This window comes from Ursus arctos, unplaced genomic scaffold (assembly GCF_023065955.2).
Source record: "Ursus arctos isolate Adak ecotype North America unplaced genomic scaffold, UrsArc2.0 scaffold_7, whole genome shotgun sequence".
NCBI lineage: Eukaryota > Metazoa > Chordata > Mammalia > Carnivora > Ursidae > Ursus > Ursus arctos.
The window spans coordinates 68,872,420-68,892,831 of NW_026623089.1; the positions used below are offsets into that span (position 1 = coordinate 68,872,420).

Below are 20,412 nucleotides of genomic sequence, written 5' to 3' on the forward strand. Positions count from 1 at the left end.
ACTTCAGCAGATCTGAGACGGATCAGGTTTAAAATTTAGCATCTATTAAATATTGATGATGAGTGCATGGGTATTTGCTATTCTAACTGTAGTCTATTTTAAATATTTCATAATTTTAAATGATTGAAGTAAAGACTAGAGAGAAATGTGTAAACTGCTAAAGTCATTTTTTTTCCTAAAGTCATTTTTTTTTCAAGTAGATGTGTAGGTAATTCAGTCCCAACTTAGGTCTTTTGGTTTTTCGTAAGTTTGAAAATATAAAACAGGCAAATGCAACCTTAGATGGTGGGTTTGATTGTTGGCACGAGGTTTTAAGGAGCCTCCCAAGGAGGGTGGCCTGGAAGGCAGGAGAAGGACCTGGGAATCCATCCGGTCTGAGCGAAGAACAGAAGGGGTGCAGAAGAGGACGGTACTTTCGGGGGCTACCCTGGAATACTGGAAGAACTTGAAGGGAGGGAATATGCTTCCTGTTGTATCAGAGTTTGGAAGTAGGACTTCTCGGGTGAAAGCTTCGGGGATTAAAACGTGGTCTCCGAATCAACAACGTTCGGCCGCTTAGAGCAGACAGCGGTGCGGTAGACCGCATTCAGCTTCCTTCCCTCCAGGGATTCGAGCAGACTAAGGGGATATCTGAATGGGATTCTAAAAACTCTGATAGACCCCCCTCCCTTTTTAAAATACACATTTTTATCCGAGTGCCAGAATCTATAGCCATCTAGCAAAGTGGTTAAGACTGGAGCCAGACAGCCGGCTGGAATTGGGGCTCTACCGTTTGCTGACCCAGGGCTGCTCCCCACCCCCCTCTACCTCCTCACTAGAAAATGCCACAGGAAGGCTGCTGTCTCCTGGGGGTCCGCGAGGCTTGCTGAGTGCTGTCCGCAGAGTGCTCAGTGCAGTGCCTTACTCAGCAAGTGGCAAAGAAAGTGGTGGTTTTGATTGGAGCCAGTGGGCCACAGCCATTCCTCGGGCCGGTCAGGACACTGGGCTCTTCTGAGCGATAACATGCTTGAAAATGACCTGACCGGATTAATGTTTAAATTGCATTGAGTTGAAGGATTGCACTGAGATGAGGGTTTACTTTCAGTGATATTACTAATATGTTACTTGGAAACTTGAATACCTTTTGTTGACTTAATATGATAGAGAAAACACTGACATTTTTTAACACTTTCTCAAATTGTTCTCGGGAATTCTAAGATGTTTAATAGTGAAAATAAAAAAAGATTTTGGGGCATGGGAGTGGACTTTGAGGAAACGTAAATCACAGGATTTACAATTTAGAGGTGATATTATTAATAATCATGATTTTTATCTATTTCATTTATCTATTTTAAATTGCTGATAATTATTTATGACACCGCAGAACAGAAGCATATCCGGTGAGTGAATTCTTACTAGACATGTGGTATAAAAGTCAAAAAGCGTGCTTTGGAGATGCACGTCTGCTCTTTCTCCATTTTGGGGTTTATAGTGGTTTCTTCATGATTCTTTGGATTCATTTTTGAGCTATCCCCTGGTGAGGTCTCTGATTTTCTTTGTATATTCTTTTTGTACAGTGCCCCTTGAAAATACAGCACTCATGGTATCTTGTGAGCCTTTGACTTAAAATTAAAGAGAATATATGATGCTTTTTTTTTCCTCAAAGGTTTCTAAGTGCATCTTTCTTGACAGAGTCAGGAGCACCGTGTGCGTGCACTCTCTCCCTTTCTTGTTCACTGATTGCTTAAGGGAGGAGGCGTCAGACTCGGAATTAATGGTCAGTAACTTGGCTGCGCTCTGCGTGACTCAGGAAACTGCAGCCTCCCCAGACAGCGGTTCCTCCCTAAATTCCTGGCCGCTTATCTTCATGTGTCTGTCTTTGTGCATGGGGTGCGTGCACCTGTTTTTGAGCCACTGTTAGAAGGCATGTCACCATCAATGATTAACGTCTAGTGCCAGGAATCTGGATTGGCCATTACTAGACTGGCCCGTGCCAAGCAATTAAACAAATATTACTGCTTAGAAATTCTCAGCAACCAAAAGAATTTTTGTGTGTGCTTCGTAATTTCAGAGTATTCAAAGGGGTTCTAATACTCCAGGCCTTTTTTTTTTTCTTTTATTTTTGACTGTTTTAAAATTCATTCAGAAGGAAAAGTACTTTGGCTGCTTTCTTTTGATTTTTTTTTCCTCTTACGAAGTCTTGGGCAAATAATTTTTTTTTTTAAAGATTTTATTTATTTATTCGACAGAGAGAGACAGCCAGCGAGAGAGGGAACACAAGCAGGGGGAGTGGGAGAGGAAGAAACAGGCTCATAGCGGAAGAGCCTGATGTGGGACTCAATCCCGTAATGCCAGGATCACGCCCTGAGCCGAAGGCAGACGATTAACCGCTGTGCCACCCAGGCGCCCCTTTTTTTTTAATTTATAAAGTCATTGCTGGAGGATCCACGTTTTAGCCTGGGACCTGGAATTAAACATGGTTTCTTTTTCAATTATTGTAGTAGTCACATACAAAAAGCCTAATTGAATTGGCTGCCCTTAATCTGTTCCTCATGCCATTTCATTTTACAGTAGCTAATTGGATTGATACCAACACCATTGAAAAGCAGTATCTTAACAAAAGGGCAGACAGTAACGAGTTAGAAATTGGAAGTTCACTGGGAAGTATCCTCTGTCTCCAAATACACGACAGTAAGATCTCCAGTTTGGACAAACTTGTTGGAGAAGGCCATCAGTTAAATAACAGATTCCAGAATTTTTTTCTAATATCTACCGTTTTCTTTTCCTTTTTTTTCCTTCTCACATAATAAATAGTAATTTATGTCTGGAGCAATGTAATGAAAAAATACTGATCTCCTTATAAATAAGAATCAACTACTGGTATGTATCACCAGAAGTGACTTGAATATCAACTGGTCTTAAGTAAATCTTTGCAATTTTATGAAGTTTGTTTAGAAAAAATAAATTTAAAGCATGTTTCAAAGGTGAATTTCAGCCCACTTTGGTAAACTTATGATAAATTCAGAATTACTTTGATCTGAATAATTTTTTGTTTTGTTTTTTAGAGCTCCCTAGTCTCTTCTTGATACCATTATATTTATTTGTGGAAGGAGGGTCTTCTGTGTTTTCTTCTATGGTAATTGTACCTACCAATAGCCTCCAAATATTCTTTGAACCCATCTATAAAAAGTCCAAGGGATTAGTAGACTTGAGTTGACATTTTAGTCCCATGGTTCAGCTCTGGTTTCTCCCATGAGCTTTATTTGATAGTGTCCTTTCATGCATCAGTATTCTTGAGGTAGGCTGTATAAAGTGGGCCCGCTTATATAAAGTATGACATGTTTGCCTGATGCTCAGAGCTCCCAGAGCTCCCAGCCCAAAGCTCCATCTGAGAAGGCATCTACAGTTTCTAACAAAGATCTTGGTATTAGGATGGTCTAAGATTAAATTTTCTGGAGCAGTATAAGTAAAAGTCTGCAAGTACCTTGATTTCTGTGTGAGTGCTTGATTTAGTAGCAGGGTAACCAAGAAGAGAAAATAGTTCAGCCCTCAAAGGAATATTTATGTCTCTGCAAAAGGACAGATACTTTTATAGAAATGAAATAAAGATGGAGATGTGATTTTAAAACTTTGTAGAGCTCTTGCTCTAAAGTTCAGGAGAAGTCGGTTAAAGCTCAAAGATGGCCATCGAATCTTGCTATTGAATACTTCTTTCCTAATAGGAACAAAAGTACAGTTGACCCTTGAACAGCATGGGTTCAAACTGTGTGGGTCCGCTTACACGTGGCTTTTTTCAATAAACACAGTATAGTCCTGTAAATGTATTTTCTCTTCATTGTTATTAATAACATTTCCTTTTCTCTAGCTTTCTTTATTGTAAGAATACGCTATTTAATACATATACAAAATACGTGTTAATCGACTGTGTTATCAGAAAGACTTCCTGGCAATATTAGGCTATTATTAGTGGCTAAGTTTTGGGGGAGTCAAAAGTTATTTATAGATTTTAGATGGCATGGTGGGGGGGAGGGTCAGTACTCCTAACCCCATGTTGTTCAAGGATTAACTATATTCTTCAATTCATAGCTTTTTCTATGAAGTTAATAAAACCAAGAGTAAGTTAGACTTTAATCAGTAAGCATCGTGACAGAGGGATTTTTATGGGCTAATACATGAGACCTGTGTATAACATGATACTTTGCATTCATCCATGGGGTCCTGAAAAGTTCATTTTCCATTGACTTACAGTTTTAGAGATGCTCATTTTCATTTCTGATGGACCTTCAGCTGACTTCAAACAGATTAGCTTTGTTTTTCCTGTAACCTCTCCACCATGATGTTTCAATCTCTGAGCAAATTCTTAAGTAACCTAAAGAAGTTCTTCCAAAGTAAAGAAATCTGAACTGCAGTCTTTTGTAAGGAGAATAATTATCCTTTAATTAGTCAAGCTCTAACTTTTGGCTTTATTTGGAAAAGGGTCGTTCCCACCTGTACTTTGTTGCTCTATATTGTACATTTTATGTGTCAGGGGATTTATGAAGGCTAGATATGAAAGAGAAATGTTAAAATCAGGTGTGAAAAAATTGCGATGCCTTTTGGGGACCCGAAGACTGAGAGCGCTTGATGGAGCCCGCACAAGGCTTTAGTTGTCGTCTAAGTCAGTGCTGTGCTAGAAAGATCTGCGCTCCGACGGTCCTGACTGCCAGGAGAGTGCTGTCCCAGGAGGACCGGAGTGGCCAGGGGATGAGCGGAAGAGCAGGAGAGCCTGATTCTTGCTTAACGCTGGGTGTGCTGTCTGCCCCAGGAGCTGCGGTCCCGCGAGGAGGAGCTGACCCGAGCCGCGCTCCAGCAGAAGTCCCAGGAGGCGCTGCTCAGGCGGCGGGAGCAGCAGCTCGCGGAGCGGGAGATCGACGTGCTCGAGCGGGAGCTCAACATTTTGATATTCCAGTTAAACCAGGAGAAGCCCAATGTCAAGAAGAGGAAGGGGAAGTTCAGGAGAAGTCGGTTAAAGCTCAAAGATGGCCATCGAATCAGTTTACCTTCAGGTATGATTTTCATCCTCCTGTTTCGTAAGAGTTTTGAATGTCGATTCTGTAATCGGCTTTGCTTCTTTAGCACTAGGAAGAGATGGGAGAATGAGATTTTAAGACATTACGTGAAGGGCGCCTGGGTGACTCACGTGGGTGAAGTGTCTGCCTTCCGCTCGGGTCATGTGGGATCGAGTCCTGCCTGGGGCTGTCTGCTTAGCTGGGAGTCTGCTTCTCCCTCTACCCCTCCCCCTGCTTGTGATCTCTCTCTCTCTCTCTCTCAAATAAATAAGTAAAATCTTTAAAAAAATGAAATAAAAAATTAAAACATCACGTGAATAAATATCTTCACTTGATTGCTTCAGTTCGTGGTCATAACATAATGACCTAACTCAGGTTCATGTTCACGTGCACAAAGCATCAGTCCCGCCTTAAAGCACATTTGGTGCGGAGTGCTCTCTCGGCATGCTTTCCTGAAAGTGGATTCATAGATCTACTCCTTTTGAGATCAAAGCAGAATTCCTTCTTAGTTGATGGCACTGAACAGCATTGCGTGTCCTGGTGAAAAAATCCTGAACAACAGAGACGTTGTTTGTACCTTCAACAAAATATATCAAGTACTTCAATTATATGCCTGTCAGTTTTCATGGGAGATGCAAGTATTTTTAAAAGCTTCTCTAGATTTACTGGTTCATTTTTATTCCCCCTGGATTTTAAAACATTGTGACAGTTTTAAACATGGTAATGTATTAGAAGAAACTGAACAGAATAGAAAATAGCAAACATCGATCAATTCGTGAAATTAAATTCTTTAACATTACATGTTATACTTGATTTAAGGAAAAACCAAAAACCCCTCCTCCTGCCCCCGTATTTTGTGATTCTTCTAATACTGGGGAAGAATGGCGACAGAAGGAGAGCTGGCTGCACTTTATGGAATGTGCATTAACTATCTGTTCTCCTTATCTCTCCATTTCTCTCTATAGGTATTACAGAGTCTCTTTAAGGATGCTAGTGTTGTCCTAAGATGTTTGTTAATGGTGTGGAAACTGATTTGAAATAACAGTATCAACAGTTTTGTTATATATATAAAGTATGTATAAATTGTCTTGTAAAAAATTACTTATTACAAAGTACTGGAAGGCTTGCAACATAATGTGACTGTCTAGGTTATTGCAGAAACCCTCAGCTGATCAGAAAATCGCTGATATGTGGCAGTATACAGTATACATTAGTGATTATTTGGTTTGCTGAAGTGAGAATGGGCTGTGGGTCCTTACTCATTTTACTTTGGCCTCTCTGGGAGAAAAAAAGTTGCTTTTTCAGGTTCTCTTCTGAAGTTTGCCTTGTAGCCAAAGTGTAACTTGGCGGACCATGGACTGTGCTATTTTGTATGTCAGACATTTAATTTAAAATAGACTATTTTATTTATGATGAGGCTTCTGCTTTCAAGTGTAGATGATAGAAAAATTGAGAGAGGCACTCCATCTGCATTTTCTCCAGTTCTTAGCTATATCGGCCTTCTCTCTGTGTTGTGACTATGTTATCCTGATTAATATTCACTGATTCCTTGGGAAACTTTGGAGGGGGGTGGCCAATGAGAAACTGCTAGAGAATAAACGTGAGAGAAAAAATTAAATCATTCCAATGATTCTTTAATCTTCAGTGGTTGAATGATTAAAGACCATATCTCAGGATTACTGAGGTCACTTTCACTCCTGTTTTTCTTCTCAAATCGTGTTTGGCCAATATCTTGTATTCATTCAAAGGAGACTGAATGCATCGGACTATTTTTGCTAGATATATATTATTCCTGGATTGCACTATTTGGACTTTTCTCTCTCTAAGAATTTTAGTTACACATTTATTTACCTTGCGGCACTTAATAAATGATTCCAGTTAAAACATACCCCCCAAAATCTGCTATAATCTGAATTCATCTTGAAGGAATGAAATTCAGTTGCTGTAATTAAGTATGGCATTTACTTCTTCTGGCCACAAGGTGATGCTACATTGTTGTCACACGAGTACCACTGTGGAAACCGTTTCTCTTTAGAATCCAACTCTTCACCCCCCATGCCCCCCCCCAATTTACTTGCACAGTGTCCCAAAGCAGGTTACATGTCCAAAGATTCAAGAAGAATGGGGGCGCCTGGGTGGCACAGCGGTTAAAGCGTCTGCCTTCGGCTCAGGGCGTGATCCCGGCGTTATGGGATCGAGCCCCACATCAGGCTCTTCTGCTATGAGCCTGCTTCTTCCTCTCCCACTCCCCCTGCTTGTGTTCCCTCTCTCGCTGGCTGTCTCTATCTCTGTCAAATAAATAAATAAAAATCTTAAAAAAAAAAAAAAAAAAAAAGAAGAATGATAACCGTAACAATACTTATTTTTCTCCTTCAGGAATTTTGCTTAATATAGAAGAGAAAGCAGTTATTTGTGCCTTAAGTTCAAAGAAGTTACTGTCTTCTAGTAAATTCTTTGAGTTACCAAATGTTAGAACTATTTAATGGTACACTATTAAGGAAGAAGCATCTGACAGGCAGTAGGTTGAATGGCAGCGATGCTTTCCTTTCAGTGTACCAAATTATTCCAACCCCTTTTGCAGGAATTTTCCCATGTGTAACTAGCTTAAAAATTTTCTCAGAGGGGGCGCCTGGGTAGCGCAGTCGTTAAGCGTCTGCCTTCGGCTCAGGGCGTGATCCCAGCGTTCCGGGATCGAGTCCCACATCGGGCTCCTCCGCTGGGAGCCTGCTTCTTCCTCTCCCATTCCCCCTGCTTGTGTTCCCTCTCTGCTGGCTGTCCCTGTCAAATAAATAAATTTCTTTAAAAAAAAAAAAAATTTTCTCAGAAACATATTTGAGACTTCTACAAACTGCCTTTTAGTATCTGTGCCTGTACCCCTCTCAGAACCTTGTTATTAAATGTGAATACTTATCATAATTTTGGCCTTCAGAATCACTGAGGATAACTTTTAATCTTATGGCTATTTATAGCTGTGATGGCTTTACTGCTGGAAAACTCAAATGTAGTTCTTCCCGCTGGCAGTCCTCCATGGGACCCAGCCAAAGAAGGGTAGATGCTTACAAAATGAGGCAACATAATCTAAGACAAGAGTTTTTAAATTATATTTTGTGAAGTCTTGGAATTTGTAGGAAGAAAAAGTGATCATGGTAGATATTTTTCTATTGTAACCACTTTCTTTCACTCGCCCTGCATTATGTTTATCTTAAGCCAAAGCTGTATTTTTAGAACATATAAAACAAGGCATAGAGGTTTTGAAGCCTTGAAAAGTGGGTATGTTTCTAGAGCGATGGCGTTCCAATTTCAAGCACTTCAGAAACGCCAAAAGCCTGCCCCAGTCATCTGCCTCGTGTGTGCGGTGTGAGAGTGGGTGTACGTACATGCGAATACGACTACTTTCAGGGCCAAAGTGATTATTCCCTCTAAGACTATTGTGAAACATTGCCCATAAAAATACTGGGGTAGGTTTTACCCAAAAGCCTGTGGACCTCACAATAATCTGCCACAAGAAAATTATTCTCTCAAGTACAAAGAAAAATAACACCAGCCAGTTTCTTTTTTTTTTTTTTTAAGATTTTATTTATTTATTTGACAGAGATAGAGACAGCCAGCGAGAGAGGGAACACAAGCAGGGGGAGTGGGAGAGGAAGAAGCAGGCTCATAGCGGAGGAGCCTGATGCGGGGCTCGATCCCAGAACGCCGGGATCACGCCCTGAGCCGAAGGCAGATGCCTAACTGCTGTGCCACCCAGGCGCCCCCCCCAGCCAGTTTCTTAAACCAATCATTGGGACAGGGTCAACCTTTCCCCACTTTATAGGGACAAGGATGTTTATAATAAAGAATGTTTTCTTTATGTTTAAAAACATAAAGAGTGCCCTTTTTTTGAGCGAGAGAGAAATTAGACATTTTTAGAAGATCAGAAGCACTCTGAAGCTTGGGGATTGTTGAAATACAGTTTTGTATCTTTGCTGCTCCTCCTTGGCCTCGCAAATGTTCTGTTGGTTCCCTGGCCATCATCTGTCCCACTTGGTTTATGGCTCACATGCTGTGAGTTGGTTCTCTGTTCTGGTTCTGAGGATGGGAAGAACATACCCGCCTTCTGCCCTTCTGTTCTGAGGGCTGGAATCTCCCAGCGAATTTGCTTCCAGAGTGTTATGACATGTCACAGGGCTCATTGAACCTTCACAAGGCATTTCGATCTAAAATAAACTCTTTGGTATCTATGGGTAAGGGGATTTCTTTCTTTTATTCTTTCCCCTGCCCCCCAATCCAGTCTGTCACCATGTCCTGCTAAACTGTTTCCTTGCACACATTCTTCTCTTTAACTGCTCTGCCTGGTCAGGTCTTTCTTCTTTCTCACTTGGTAGATGGAAGAAGCCTCCTATCTGGTACTTTGTTTCCACTCACTTTGTCTTCCAAACCACCATAGCCCCTGCTATGTATTTCTCAGCAGTAAACTGTAAGCTCCAGTTTGATTCTACTGCAAAACCTGACACCATCTTCTCGTTCAACAAATACTTGCGGATTGACCGTGGTCAAGTAGTAGGGATTACGAGAAAATAAACATGATCTCTGCCCTTGTGTTACTTACAATCTTAAACAGAGAAAATATTGACTCAGCGAAGATTTCCTAAGTACCTTTTCTGGGTGAGGCACTGTGCCAGCCCGCAGTGGGGTGCCACTGTGATGGAGATTTCTGGCCCCTGCCCGAATGGAGCTGACGTTGTCCTGGGGGCAGGGAGGTGAGCCCTAAGCTAATAATTAAATACTTATTTACTCGCTAAGATGATTAACTACTATGAGGGTAGGGTCATGCGATAGTCATGAGCAGAGAGGTGTCACCTGCTTTAAGGAGAGCGTAGAAGTCATCCTAAAAAAGTAACATTTAAATTGAGACTTGAAGTTAAGAATTGACTGAATATAGAGGGGGAAGGAAGAGAACAGGCAGTGAGCACGTGCGAAGAAGGCTTGGTTCCTCCCAGGAATTGAAAAAGACCGCTGTGGTTTGTCTAGGGGTCAACACATCCAGCCCACCAGCCGTTCTGTGCAGCCCACAGAATGATGGTTCATGCACTTTTAAACTCTTGAAAAGAGTAAGAAGAACGATATGTCATGGCACATGAACATTATATGAAATTTAAATTGCCATTTCCATAAAGTTGTATTGGAACAAATTTATGTATCGCAAACGATTGATTTCTCGCTAAATAAGCAGGTTTGAGTAGCTGTGGCAGAAGCCATATGGCCCACGGTGCCTGAAATATTTCCTGTGTGGCACTTCATAGTAAAAGTTTGCTGACCCCCAGTTCAGACCATAGCAAGTGATAGGAGAACGGGGCAGAATGAGACTGGAGGCATGAAGAGCCCAGACGTGGACTTGAGGGGCTTACAGAGTGTGTTACGATTTCGATCTCTGTAACTTAAGAAGAGTAATGCAGAGCCTTTGAAGACTTGTCAGCAGGGGACTGATGTGGGGTGGCATACATTTTAAAAATGCATCTGGCTGCTGTGAGCTAGACCCAAGGGGCCCAGTGCAGATGCAGGAAGATCAAAAGAGGAACTGTGGCAGCTCCAGGGTGGAATGGTGGTGGCAGTGGGGGTGCAGAGAATAGCACGAATCGATAACATGCATCAAGCACAGATTCCGCCCTAAGCCCCAAGCCGAGTATTCCCTGTAATTTGTAGTCCTACAAAGTAGGAATCGTGATTTTTTTTTCCATTTTTGTACATGTAGATACTGAGATGCCTCCCCAAATTCACGTGGCTGGTAAGTGCTAAGCTGGGATTCACATGTGGAGTTTGCTACTTCCAGAAGCTAAACTATAAATCTCTCCACTCCAGCTCTCAGATGAATCTAGAACACAGAATTGACAAGATATTTTGTGTTTGCTTGGATATGGAGGGCCAGGGAGAAGAAGACAATATTAAAAATGTTCAGATGGGGGCGCCTGGGTAGCGCAGTCGTTAAGCGTCTGCCTTCGGCTCAGGGTGTGATCCCAGCGTTCTGGGATCGAGCCCCACGTCAGGCTCCTCTGCTGGGAGCCTGCTTCTTCCTCTCCCACTCCCCCTGCTTGTGTTCCCTCTCTCGCTGGCTGTCTCTGTCAAATAAATAAATAAAATCTTTAAAAAAAAAATGTTCAGATGTCCAGCATGAATGATTGGAGAGATGTCTTGCCTGCCAAATTCCAGCTCCTCCTCCTTTCAAATACCAAGTGGTTCTTTAAAGTTCTTTAAAGTGTAAAGTATAATTTTCGAAAAGGAAAATTACAGCTCTCTTGCAAATATGAAATGAACGCGTGTCAAAGATTTTTATCCAACTCACTAATAATTAGGGCAACCAGTTAAAATTGGTTTCAGTGAGAATTTGAGGAGCTAAGTATTTATGGGCAATTTAACAAGGGAATGTTAGGGTTAGATTGCTAGGTTAAATACAAACCTGGTTAGGGCCCAGTGTGGCCATAAACTGTAACCTTTGGGATTGTCTTTCACAGCAGATGGAAATTGTTTGCATCATCACCAGACAGAATCTACAAGTTAACCTCTGCCCCTACCAAGCTGTAAAAACAGCCAGTAGAAAATCAAAGGTTAAGCTCAGCAGTGCACTTTCAGAACACCCAGTAATTTCTTTTACCTGTGCCTGAGGTTTTGATAACTTTCCAACAGTTGACAAAGTTTTCCCAGACACTCTGCTCTTCCCTCTGCTAATATTTAGTCCTCCTTCCATGTATTCCTGGTTGTTGGCATACACTTTTGTGACAGCTGCTCATCTTCCCATGAGGTCATAGGACTACAGAATGCTTTTAACTGGGGCAGGGTTAGGGGAGTTTTCCTTGACCCTCTTAGGATCCCCGGCTGGGTCTCAAAATCAAACTGTCAAAGACAGATTAACAGCGGGGGGGAAAAGCATAAAAATTATTTAACATAAGTTTGATATGGCAGGGGAGCCTTCATACGGAAATGAAGACCTAAAGAAACAGACCGGAGTATTTTTCTACTAGGTTTGGTGAAGAGTGGACAGTCGTGAAGAAATGTGATAGGTTAAGGGAAGTGTTTTGAGGGGTGGCATGTCCCAAACCCCTTATAACCTGCATATTCTGTTTTATTTTTTTTGTAATAATTTTTTATTATGTTATGTTAGTCACCATACAGTACATCCCTAGTTTTTGATGTAAAGTTCCATGATTCATTACTTGCATATAACACCCAGTGCACCATGCAATATGTGCCCTCCTTACTACCCATCACCACCCTATCCCAATCCCCCACCCCCCTCCCCTCTGAAGCCCTCAGTTTGTTTCCCAGAGTCCATAGTCTCTCATGGTTCATTCCCCCTTCTGTTTACGCCCCCTTCATTCTTTCCTTCCTTCTTTTACCAATATTCCTGTTATTTCTTATGTTCCATAAATGAGTGAAACCATATGATAATTGTCTTTCTCTGCTTGACTTATTTCGCTTAGCATTATCTCCTCCAGTCCCGTCCATGTTTCAGCAAATGCTGGGTAATCATTCTTTCTGATGGCTGAGTGATATTCCATTGTATATATGGACCACATCTTCTTAATCCAGTCATCTGTTGAAGGGCATCTCGACTCCTTCCACGATTTAGCTATTGTGGACAGTGCTGCTATGAACTTTGGGGTGCATATGGCCCTTCTCTTCACTACGTCTGTATCTTTGGGGTAAACACCTAGTAGTGCAATTGCATATTCTCTTTTAATCACCACAGCAACACTGTGCAGTATTGGTTGTGTCTGTCCAACAGTTGAGGAGACAAGCTCAGAGCGTTCCTTGCTGGTTTGAGTTTGTTCGTGATGGAAGCAGGACTCATTGAAATCCAGGGTGTCTCCTCTTTCGAATTTGTTTTCCCCTCATGTAACTTTTCTTCCTAGGAGATCGTTAGGCTTTACAAGCACTCAATGATGTCCCATTGTTCTGTGACCATGTGTCTGACTGTACGTAACATATCATAGACTCCAATTGTTTTCTTTAAAGATTTATTTAATTATTCATGAGAGACAGAGGCAGAGGGAGAAGCAGGCTCCCCGCAGAGCACAGAGCCCAGTGCGGGACTCGATCCCGGGACTCTGGGATCATGACCTGAGCCGAAGGCAGACACTCAACCGACTTAGCCACCCAGGCGTCCTCGTAGACTCTGACTAGTATTGACTCAAGCCCTGAAAGGAAGATAAGAAGGAAACAAGAAACAGATCCAGAGACACTTCCTTCTTACCCTCTGGCAGATTTTCCTCTTACTGCTTGTGCTGATGAAATGCCTGTGAATAGAGCCTAAAACCATGAAATCTCAATTCTCACTTCTTTGCATATCCAATAGATTTCCAGCATAAAATCACCGTCCAGGCCTCTCCCAACTTGGACAAACGGAAGAGTTTGAACAGCAACGGCTCCAGTCCACCGAGTAGCCCCACAGTGATTCCTCGGCTCCGAGCGATACAGCGTAAGTGTTCTCCCTGGGTACAGGGGCTCCTGTGGGGATTTCTGTCCTTACCTGACTTGGATTCCATCTAACCAGAGGTGTATTACAGCTCATTGTAACTAACACGTGATATTAGTAGGTGTCACAGCTATTCAGAAAGCAAAATTTGGTTTTACATTTCTTAGTCTAATTTTCTTCTTTTTTTAATTGAGATATAATTGACATACAACATTATACTAATTCCTGGCATATAACATATTATCTGATATTTGTATATGCAGTTGACCTAGAAACAACATGCTGACCACCACTGCCCCCCGCACCACCACGCTGTGCAGTTGAAAATCCACATATAACTTTGACTCCCCAGAAACTTAACTACTTATAGCCTGCTGTTGACTAGAAGTCTTACCAATCCCATAAACAGTCAATGAACACGTATTTTCCATGTAATATGTATTATATACTGTATTCTTTTTTTTTTGATATTTTATTTTATTTATTTTTTTACTTTTTTTTTAAGTTCCGTGATTCTTTACTTGCGTATAACACCCAGTGCACCATGCAATACGTGCCCTCCTTAATACCCATCACCAGCCTATCCCATTCCCCCACCCTCCTCCCCTCTGAAGCCCTCAGTTTATTTCCCAGAGTCGAAAGTCTCTCATGGTTCCTTCCCCCTTCTGATTACCCCCCTTTCTTTATCCCTTTCTTCTCCTACCGATCTTCCTGCTACTTCTTATGTTCCATAAATGAGTGAAACCATAGGATAATTGTCTTTCTCTGCTTGACTTATTTCGCCTAGCATTATCTCCTCCAGTCCCATCCATGTTACAGCAAATGTTGAGAAATCATTCTTTTTGATGGCTGAGTAATATTCCATTGTATATATGGACCACATCTTCTTAATCCAGTCATCTGTTGAAGGGCATCTCGGCTCCTTCCACGATTTAGCTATTGTGGACAATGCTTTTATGAACATTGGGGTGCATACGGCCCTTCTCTTCACTCTGTCTGTATCTTTGGGGTAGATACCCAGTAGTACAATGGCTGGGTCATAGGGTAGCTCAATTTTTAACTTTTTAAGGGACCTCCACACTGTTTTCCAGAGTGGCTGTACCAACTTGCATTCCCACCAACAATGTAGGAGGGATCCCCTTTCTCCACATCCTCTCCAACAATTGTTGTTTCTTGCCTTGTCTATTTTTGCCATTCTAACTGGCGTAAGGTGGTATCTCAGTGTGGTTTTAATTTGAATTTCCCTGATGGCTAATGATTTTGAACATTTTTTCATGTGTCTGTTAGCCATTTGTATGTCTTCATTGGAAAAGTGTCTGTTCATATCTTCTGCCCATTTTTTGATTTGTTTATTTGTTTCTCGTGTATTGAGTTTGAGAAGTTCTTTGTAGATCTTGGATACCAGTCCTTTATCTGTAGTGTCATTTGCAAATATATTCTCCCATTCTGTGGGCTGCCTCTTAGTTTTTTTGACTGTTTCCTTGTCTATATACTGTATTCTTATAATAAAGTAAGCCGGAGAAAAGAAAATATTAAGAAAATCATAAGGAAGAGAAAATACATTTACTAAACTATATTGTACGTATTGAAAAAAAAAATCCACATATAAGTGGACCTGCACAGTTTAAAACCATGCTGTTCAAGGGTCATATGCAATGCAGTGTTATTAACTATCATCAGCACACTATACGTTATATCCCTGTGACTTATTTATTTTATACCCAGAAGTTTGTTCCTTTTGACCACCTCTCCCGTTTCGTTCACCCCTTGCCTCTGGCAACCACCAATTTGTTCTTTGTATGTATGAGCTCATTTTTAAAAATTTGATTCCCCATATAAATAAGATCATATAGTATTTGTCTGACTTACTTCCCTTAGCACGATGCCATCAAGGTGCATCCATGTTGTTGCAAATGGCAAGATTTCTTTCTTTTTTTGGCTGGATAATATCCCATTGTATAGCCACACCACGTTTTCTTTATCCATTCATCCACTGATGGACACATAGGTTGTTTTCCTGTCTTGGCTATTCTAAATAATGCTGCCCTGAACATGGGAGTGCATATATATTTTTGACTTAAAATTTTTGTTTTCTTCAAATAAATGCCCAGACGTAGAATTGCTGGATCATATGGTAGTTCTAATTTTTTCCAGTTTTATTGAGGAATAATTGATATACATCACTCTATGAGTTTAAGGCATACGTCGTGATGGTTTGATGTATATATATATTGTGAACTGGTTACCTTAATAGGTTTGGCTAACATCCATCTTCTCATATAGATACAATAAAAAGAAAAGAAAGAAAAAAGAAAAAGGTAAAAATTTGTTCTCCTTGTGATGAGAACTATTAGGATTTACTCTCTTAACAACTTTTCTTTATATCATCCAGCAGTGTTGGCTATAGTCATCGTGCACATTACATCCCTAGTACTTATTTATCTTTTAACTCGAAGTTTATACCCTTTGACCACCTTCCTCCTATTCCCCCTTCCTCCACCCTCCACCGCTGGTTACAAGTCTGATCTCTTTTTCTGTGATTTTTCTTTTTTTTAGATTCCATGTATAAGTGAGATCATACAGTATTTGTCTTCTTCTGTCTGGTTTATTTCACTTAAATTAATGTCCCCTGGGTCCATCCATGTTGTTACAAATGGCAGGCTCTCATTCTTTTTTAAGGTTGAGCAACATTCCATCATATGTATATATCACATCTTCTATAATCATTCATCCATTGATGGACACATGGGTTGTTTCCATGTTTAGGCTATTGTAAATAATGCTGCTATGAACATGGGGGTACAGATATCTTTTCAAGTTAGTGTTTCCATTTCCTTTGGATATATTCCTAGAAGTGGAATTGCTAGATCCTATGGTAGTTCTATTTTCAATTTTTGAGGCTGCTGCATACTGTTTTCTGTAGGGGCTGCACCAATTTGCAATCACACCAGCAGTGAACAAGGGTTCCCTTTTCTCCACATCCCCACCAGTGTTTGTTATCTCATGTCTTCTTGAGGGTGGCCATTCTAAAATGTGTGGGGTGATATCTCATTGTGGTTTTCATTTGCATTTTCCAAATTACTAAGTGATGTCAAACATCTTTCATGTGCCTGTTGGCCATTCATATATCTTCTTTGGAGAAATGTCTGTTCAAGACCTTTGCCTATTTTTAATTGGGTTACTTTATTTTTTGCTATTGAGTTATGTGGGTTTTTTTTAATATATATTTTGGTTATTAGCCCCTTACCAGGTATATGGTTTTCAAATATTTTTTCCCATTCTATAGGTTGTCTTTCCACTTTTGTTGCTGTATAGACACTTTTTAGTTTGATGTAGTCCCACTTTTTTTTATTTTATTGCTTGAGCTTTTGGTGTCATATCCAAAAATCATTACCAAGACCCCTGTCAAGAAGCTTTATTCTTATATTCTCAGAGTTTCATGGTTTCAGGTCTTATATTTAAGTCTTTAATCTATTTTGAATTAATTTTTGTGAATGGTATAATATATGGATTCACTTTCATTCTTTCACATGTGAATATTGAAGAGTCTTTTCTGCATTGAGTGTTCTTGGCACCCTTGTCAAATACTAGTTGACCATATATGATTGAGTTTACATCTGGGCTCTCTGTTCTGTTCTGTTGGTCTATTTGTCTGTTTTTATGCCAGTACCATACTATTTTGATGACTTTAACTTTATAGCATTGCTTAAAATCAGGGAGTATGATACCTCTTGCTTTGTTCTTCTTTCTCAAGATTTCTTTGGCTATTTATGGTCTTTTTTTGATTCCATAAAAATTTTAGGAGAGGCTTTTCTACTCCTGTAAAAAAGGCCATTGGAATCTTGATAGGATTGCATTGAATCTATAGGTGGCATTCAATCGTATTGACATTTTAACAATGTTACTCCTTCCAGTCCATGGACACAGGATACATTTCCATTTATTTGTGTCTTCTCTGATTTCTTTCATCAATATCTTACAGTTTTCAGAATAGAGATCTTTTATTTCTCTGTTGAATATGAGTGGTGAGAGTGGGCACCCTTGTTCCTGATCTTAGTGGAAAAGCTTTCAACCTTTTACCATAGAGATGATGTTAGCTGTGGGCTCATCATTCATGGTCTTTATTATGTTGAGATATATTCCTTCTATGCCTAATTTGTTAGGACTTTTTAGCATGAATGGATATTGAATTTTGTCAAATGCTTTCTTTGTGTCTACTGAGATGACCATATGATTCTTTTCTTTCATTCTATTAATGTGGTGTATCACGTTGATTGATTTGCATAGGTTGAACCATCCTTGCATTCCAGGGATAAATAGCACTTGATCATGGTGAATGATCCTTTTAATGTGCTGCTGAATTTTGTTTGCTAGTATTTTATTCAGAATTTTTGCATCTATGTTCATCAGGGATATTGGCCCATAGTTGTCTTTTCTAGTAATGCTCTTTTCTAGTCTTGGTAACAGGGTAACGATTGCCTTATGAGTTTAGGGGTGATCCATCCTCTTGGATTTTTTGGAAGAATTTGAGAGGGATTGGTGTTAATCCACAAGTGAAGCCAACTGGTCCTGGGCTTTTCTTCATTGGGAGATTTTTGATTACTAAGTCAATCTCCTTACGAATAATTGGCCTATTCAGATTTTTGAATTCTTCCTGATTCAGTCTTGGCAAGTTATATGTTTCTGTGATTTTTTTCAATTTCTTCTAGCATGTCCACTATGCTGGCACATAGTTGCTCCTGGTAAACTCATGATCCTTTGAATTTCTATGGTAACAGTTGTAATGTCTCCTTTTTCATTTATAATTTTGTTGATTTGGGTTCTTTCTCTTTTTCTGTTGGTTTAGTTTAGCTAAAGATTTGTCAGTTTTGTTTGTCTTTTCAAAGAACCAACTCTTAGTGTGGTTAATCTTTTCCATTTTTTCTCTATTTCATTTTCTGCTTTGATCTTCATTACTCTCTTCCTTCTGCTAACTTTTGGCTCATTTGTTTTTTACTCTAGTTCTTTACAGCGTTGAGTTAGGTTGTTTATTTAGGATCTTTCTTGCTTAATGTAGGCATTTATTGCTATGAACTTCCCTCTTAGAACTACTTTGGCTGTATCCCATAAGTTCTGGTATGTTTTGTTTCGTTTTTGTTTGTCTCAAGAAACTTTTTTCCCTCTTAAATTTATTTTTTGATCCATTGGTTGTTCAGGAGAATGTTGTTTAATTTTCATGTCTTCATGAATTTTCCAGTTTTTCTTTTATTACTGATTTCTAGTTTTATGCTATGAAGTCAGAGAAGATACTTGATAAAACTTCAGTCTTCTTGTATTTACAAAGACTTGTTTTCTGGCCTAACATATGGACACTCTACATAGGCCTGTTGAATGGGCTGTGAAGCTTCCCGTGGTCTAGTTGGAATGGCTGAAGGCTGTATTCAATGATAAGCAGGAAAATGAATTAGATTCCCTCCCTGGGTGCAGCAGGAGAAGCAGCCCTAAAGCTGGTAAAGCCCTTTGTTTGTCTTACCTCAAGCTGACCCACATCCCAAGTTGCCTGACTGAACAGGGCCACTAGCTTTGCTCCACAAAGTATCAGCTCTGCCCTTCTGCCTCTTGGCTCAAGTTCTGCTTGTCCACACAGCCTCTAGGAGTTGTTTCCAGTCCTTCTGGTCAGAGGGGGCTGGAAGACACTCTTTACAGTGGATGGGCTGTGATTCAGCTCCCTCCCTGGGCATGGGCAAACTGGGCCCTAGGGCTGGCAAAGCTCCTTGTTTGAGAATCTGAATCAGACAGATCTGCACAGCACAGAACTCCATGGTCAGAGTGCACCCCGACTCAGTTGTGCAGATGAATGAAGCTGATGGTTGAGATGACTGTGTTGAGCACTGCTAGTGTGAATGCCATCAGCCAAGATCCGTGTGCTGGTTGTTGCAAGCCTGTCCCCCCATCTCCACAGATTCCTAGTGGTTGAGCCCCATAGACACCCCTTAATAAGCCCCCTGGTGCAAGATCAGAGTAGGGGCTCCTGCAGAAGTGACCCACAATGATGGGAGGGTACTCGTCCCCTCTGGGTTCTCTTTGTCCACTGGAGGAACTGGAAGGTCAGGGGAGACCTCTCTTTGTGGTGCTGCTCTGACCTGGGGGGGGGGGGTGTAGTGCACTCCGTGTGTAGCTGCTTTCCTTACCCTTATGATGCAGTCTGTCCTGGTCTCTGAGGAGCAAAGGAAGTGCTTTAGCCTCACCCCTGTGTTCTATTTCTTAAAAGTGAGTCCAAAAAGTAGGTGAAGCAAAACAAGAACGTGTTTTATATGTGTATAAGTAATGTGGTAATCAGCCTACGTTACCCTATTAAATAATTGACTTGCATCTTCTCCTTTCTTCACCAATCTTAATTCTTTGCTACTTACTATACTTCTTTGGAGAAAAAAATACCCCAGGTATTCCCAACAGCTTCTCTTGTCTTTGTTTCTGTGTCCCCTCTGGTCACTGACGGGCATGGATATCCTGTTTCTACAATTCAGGAGAGCATGACCGTTAAGAGCATAGACTCTGGAGCCACACTGCCTGGGACTGAATCCCAGCTCTGGCCCTACTGTGCTGGGATTTTGGACAACTTTCTTAACCTCATCACGCTTCAGATTCTGTTTCTCTAAATTGGGGACCATAGTAGTTTGAAAGGGTCAAGTGTATACATGTGGCAAGAGCTCTGTATGTGTTGGCAGTTGTTTCGATCATTATTTTTATGATTATTCTTACCTGGAAGCTCGTTATGCCCTTCAAGTCGCTCACCGTGCTCTGCCGCTTGTAGCGTGAGCGTCTATTCATCGTGAGGATTTTCCCCTCGGGTGGTCAGGCACATCTGATTCAGAGGAACAGACTTCCTTTCACTGTTAGTTGTAGATGTTGTCTGACACATTTCCTCTGGACCAAAGATGGGGAAATGTGAGCAAA

At 40.8% G+C, this 20,412-nt stretch overlaps 1 protein-coding gene across 1 annotated transcript in view; it reads left to right on the forward strand.

Annotated features, from left to right (window-relative positions):
- The window catches only part of MAP3K21 (mitogen-activated protein kinase kinase kinase 21), a 56,793-nt gene that overhangs the window by 25,674 nt on the left and 10,707 nt on the right, over positions 1-20,412 (forward strand). Inside the window, exons 5-6 of the mRNA XM_026504159.4 lie at positions 4,784-5,024; positions 13,357-13,479. Of these exons, the coding sequence (XP_026359944.3) occupies positions 4,784-5,024; positions 13,357-13,479 (364 nt within the window). The remainder of the gene's footprint in view (positions 1-4,783; positions 5,025-13,356; positions 13,480-20,412) is intronic.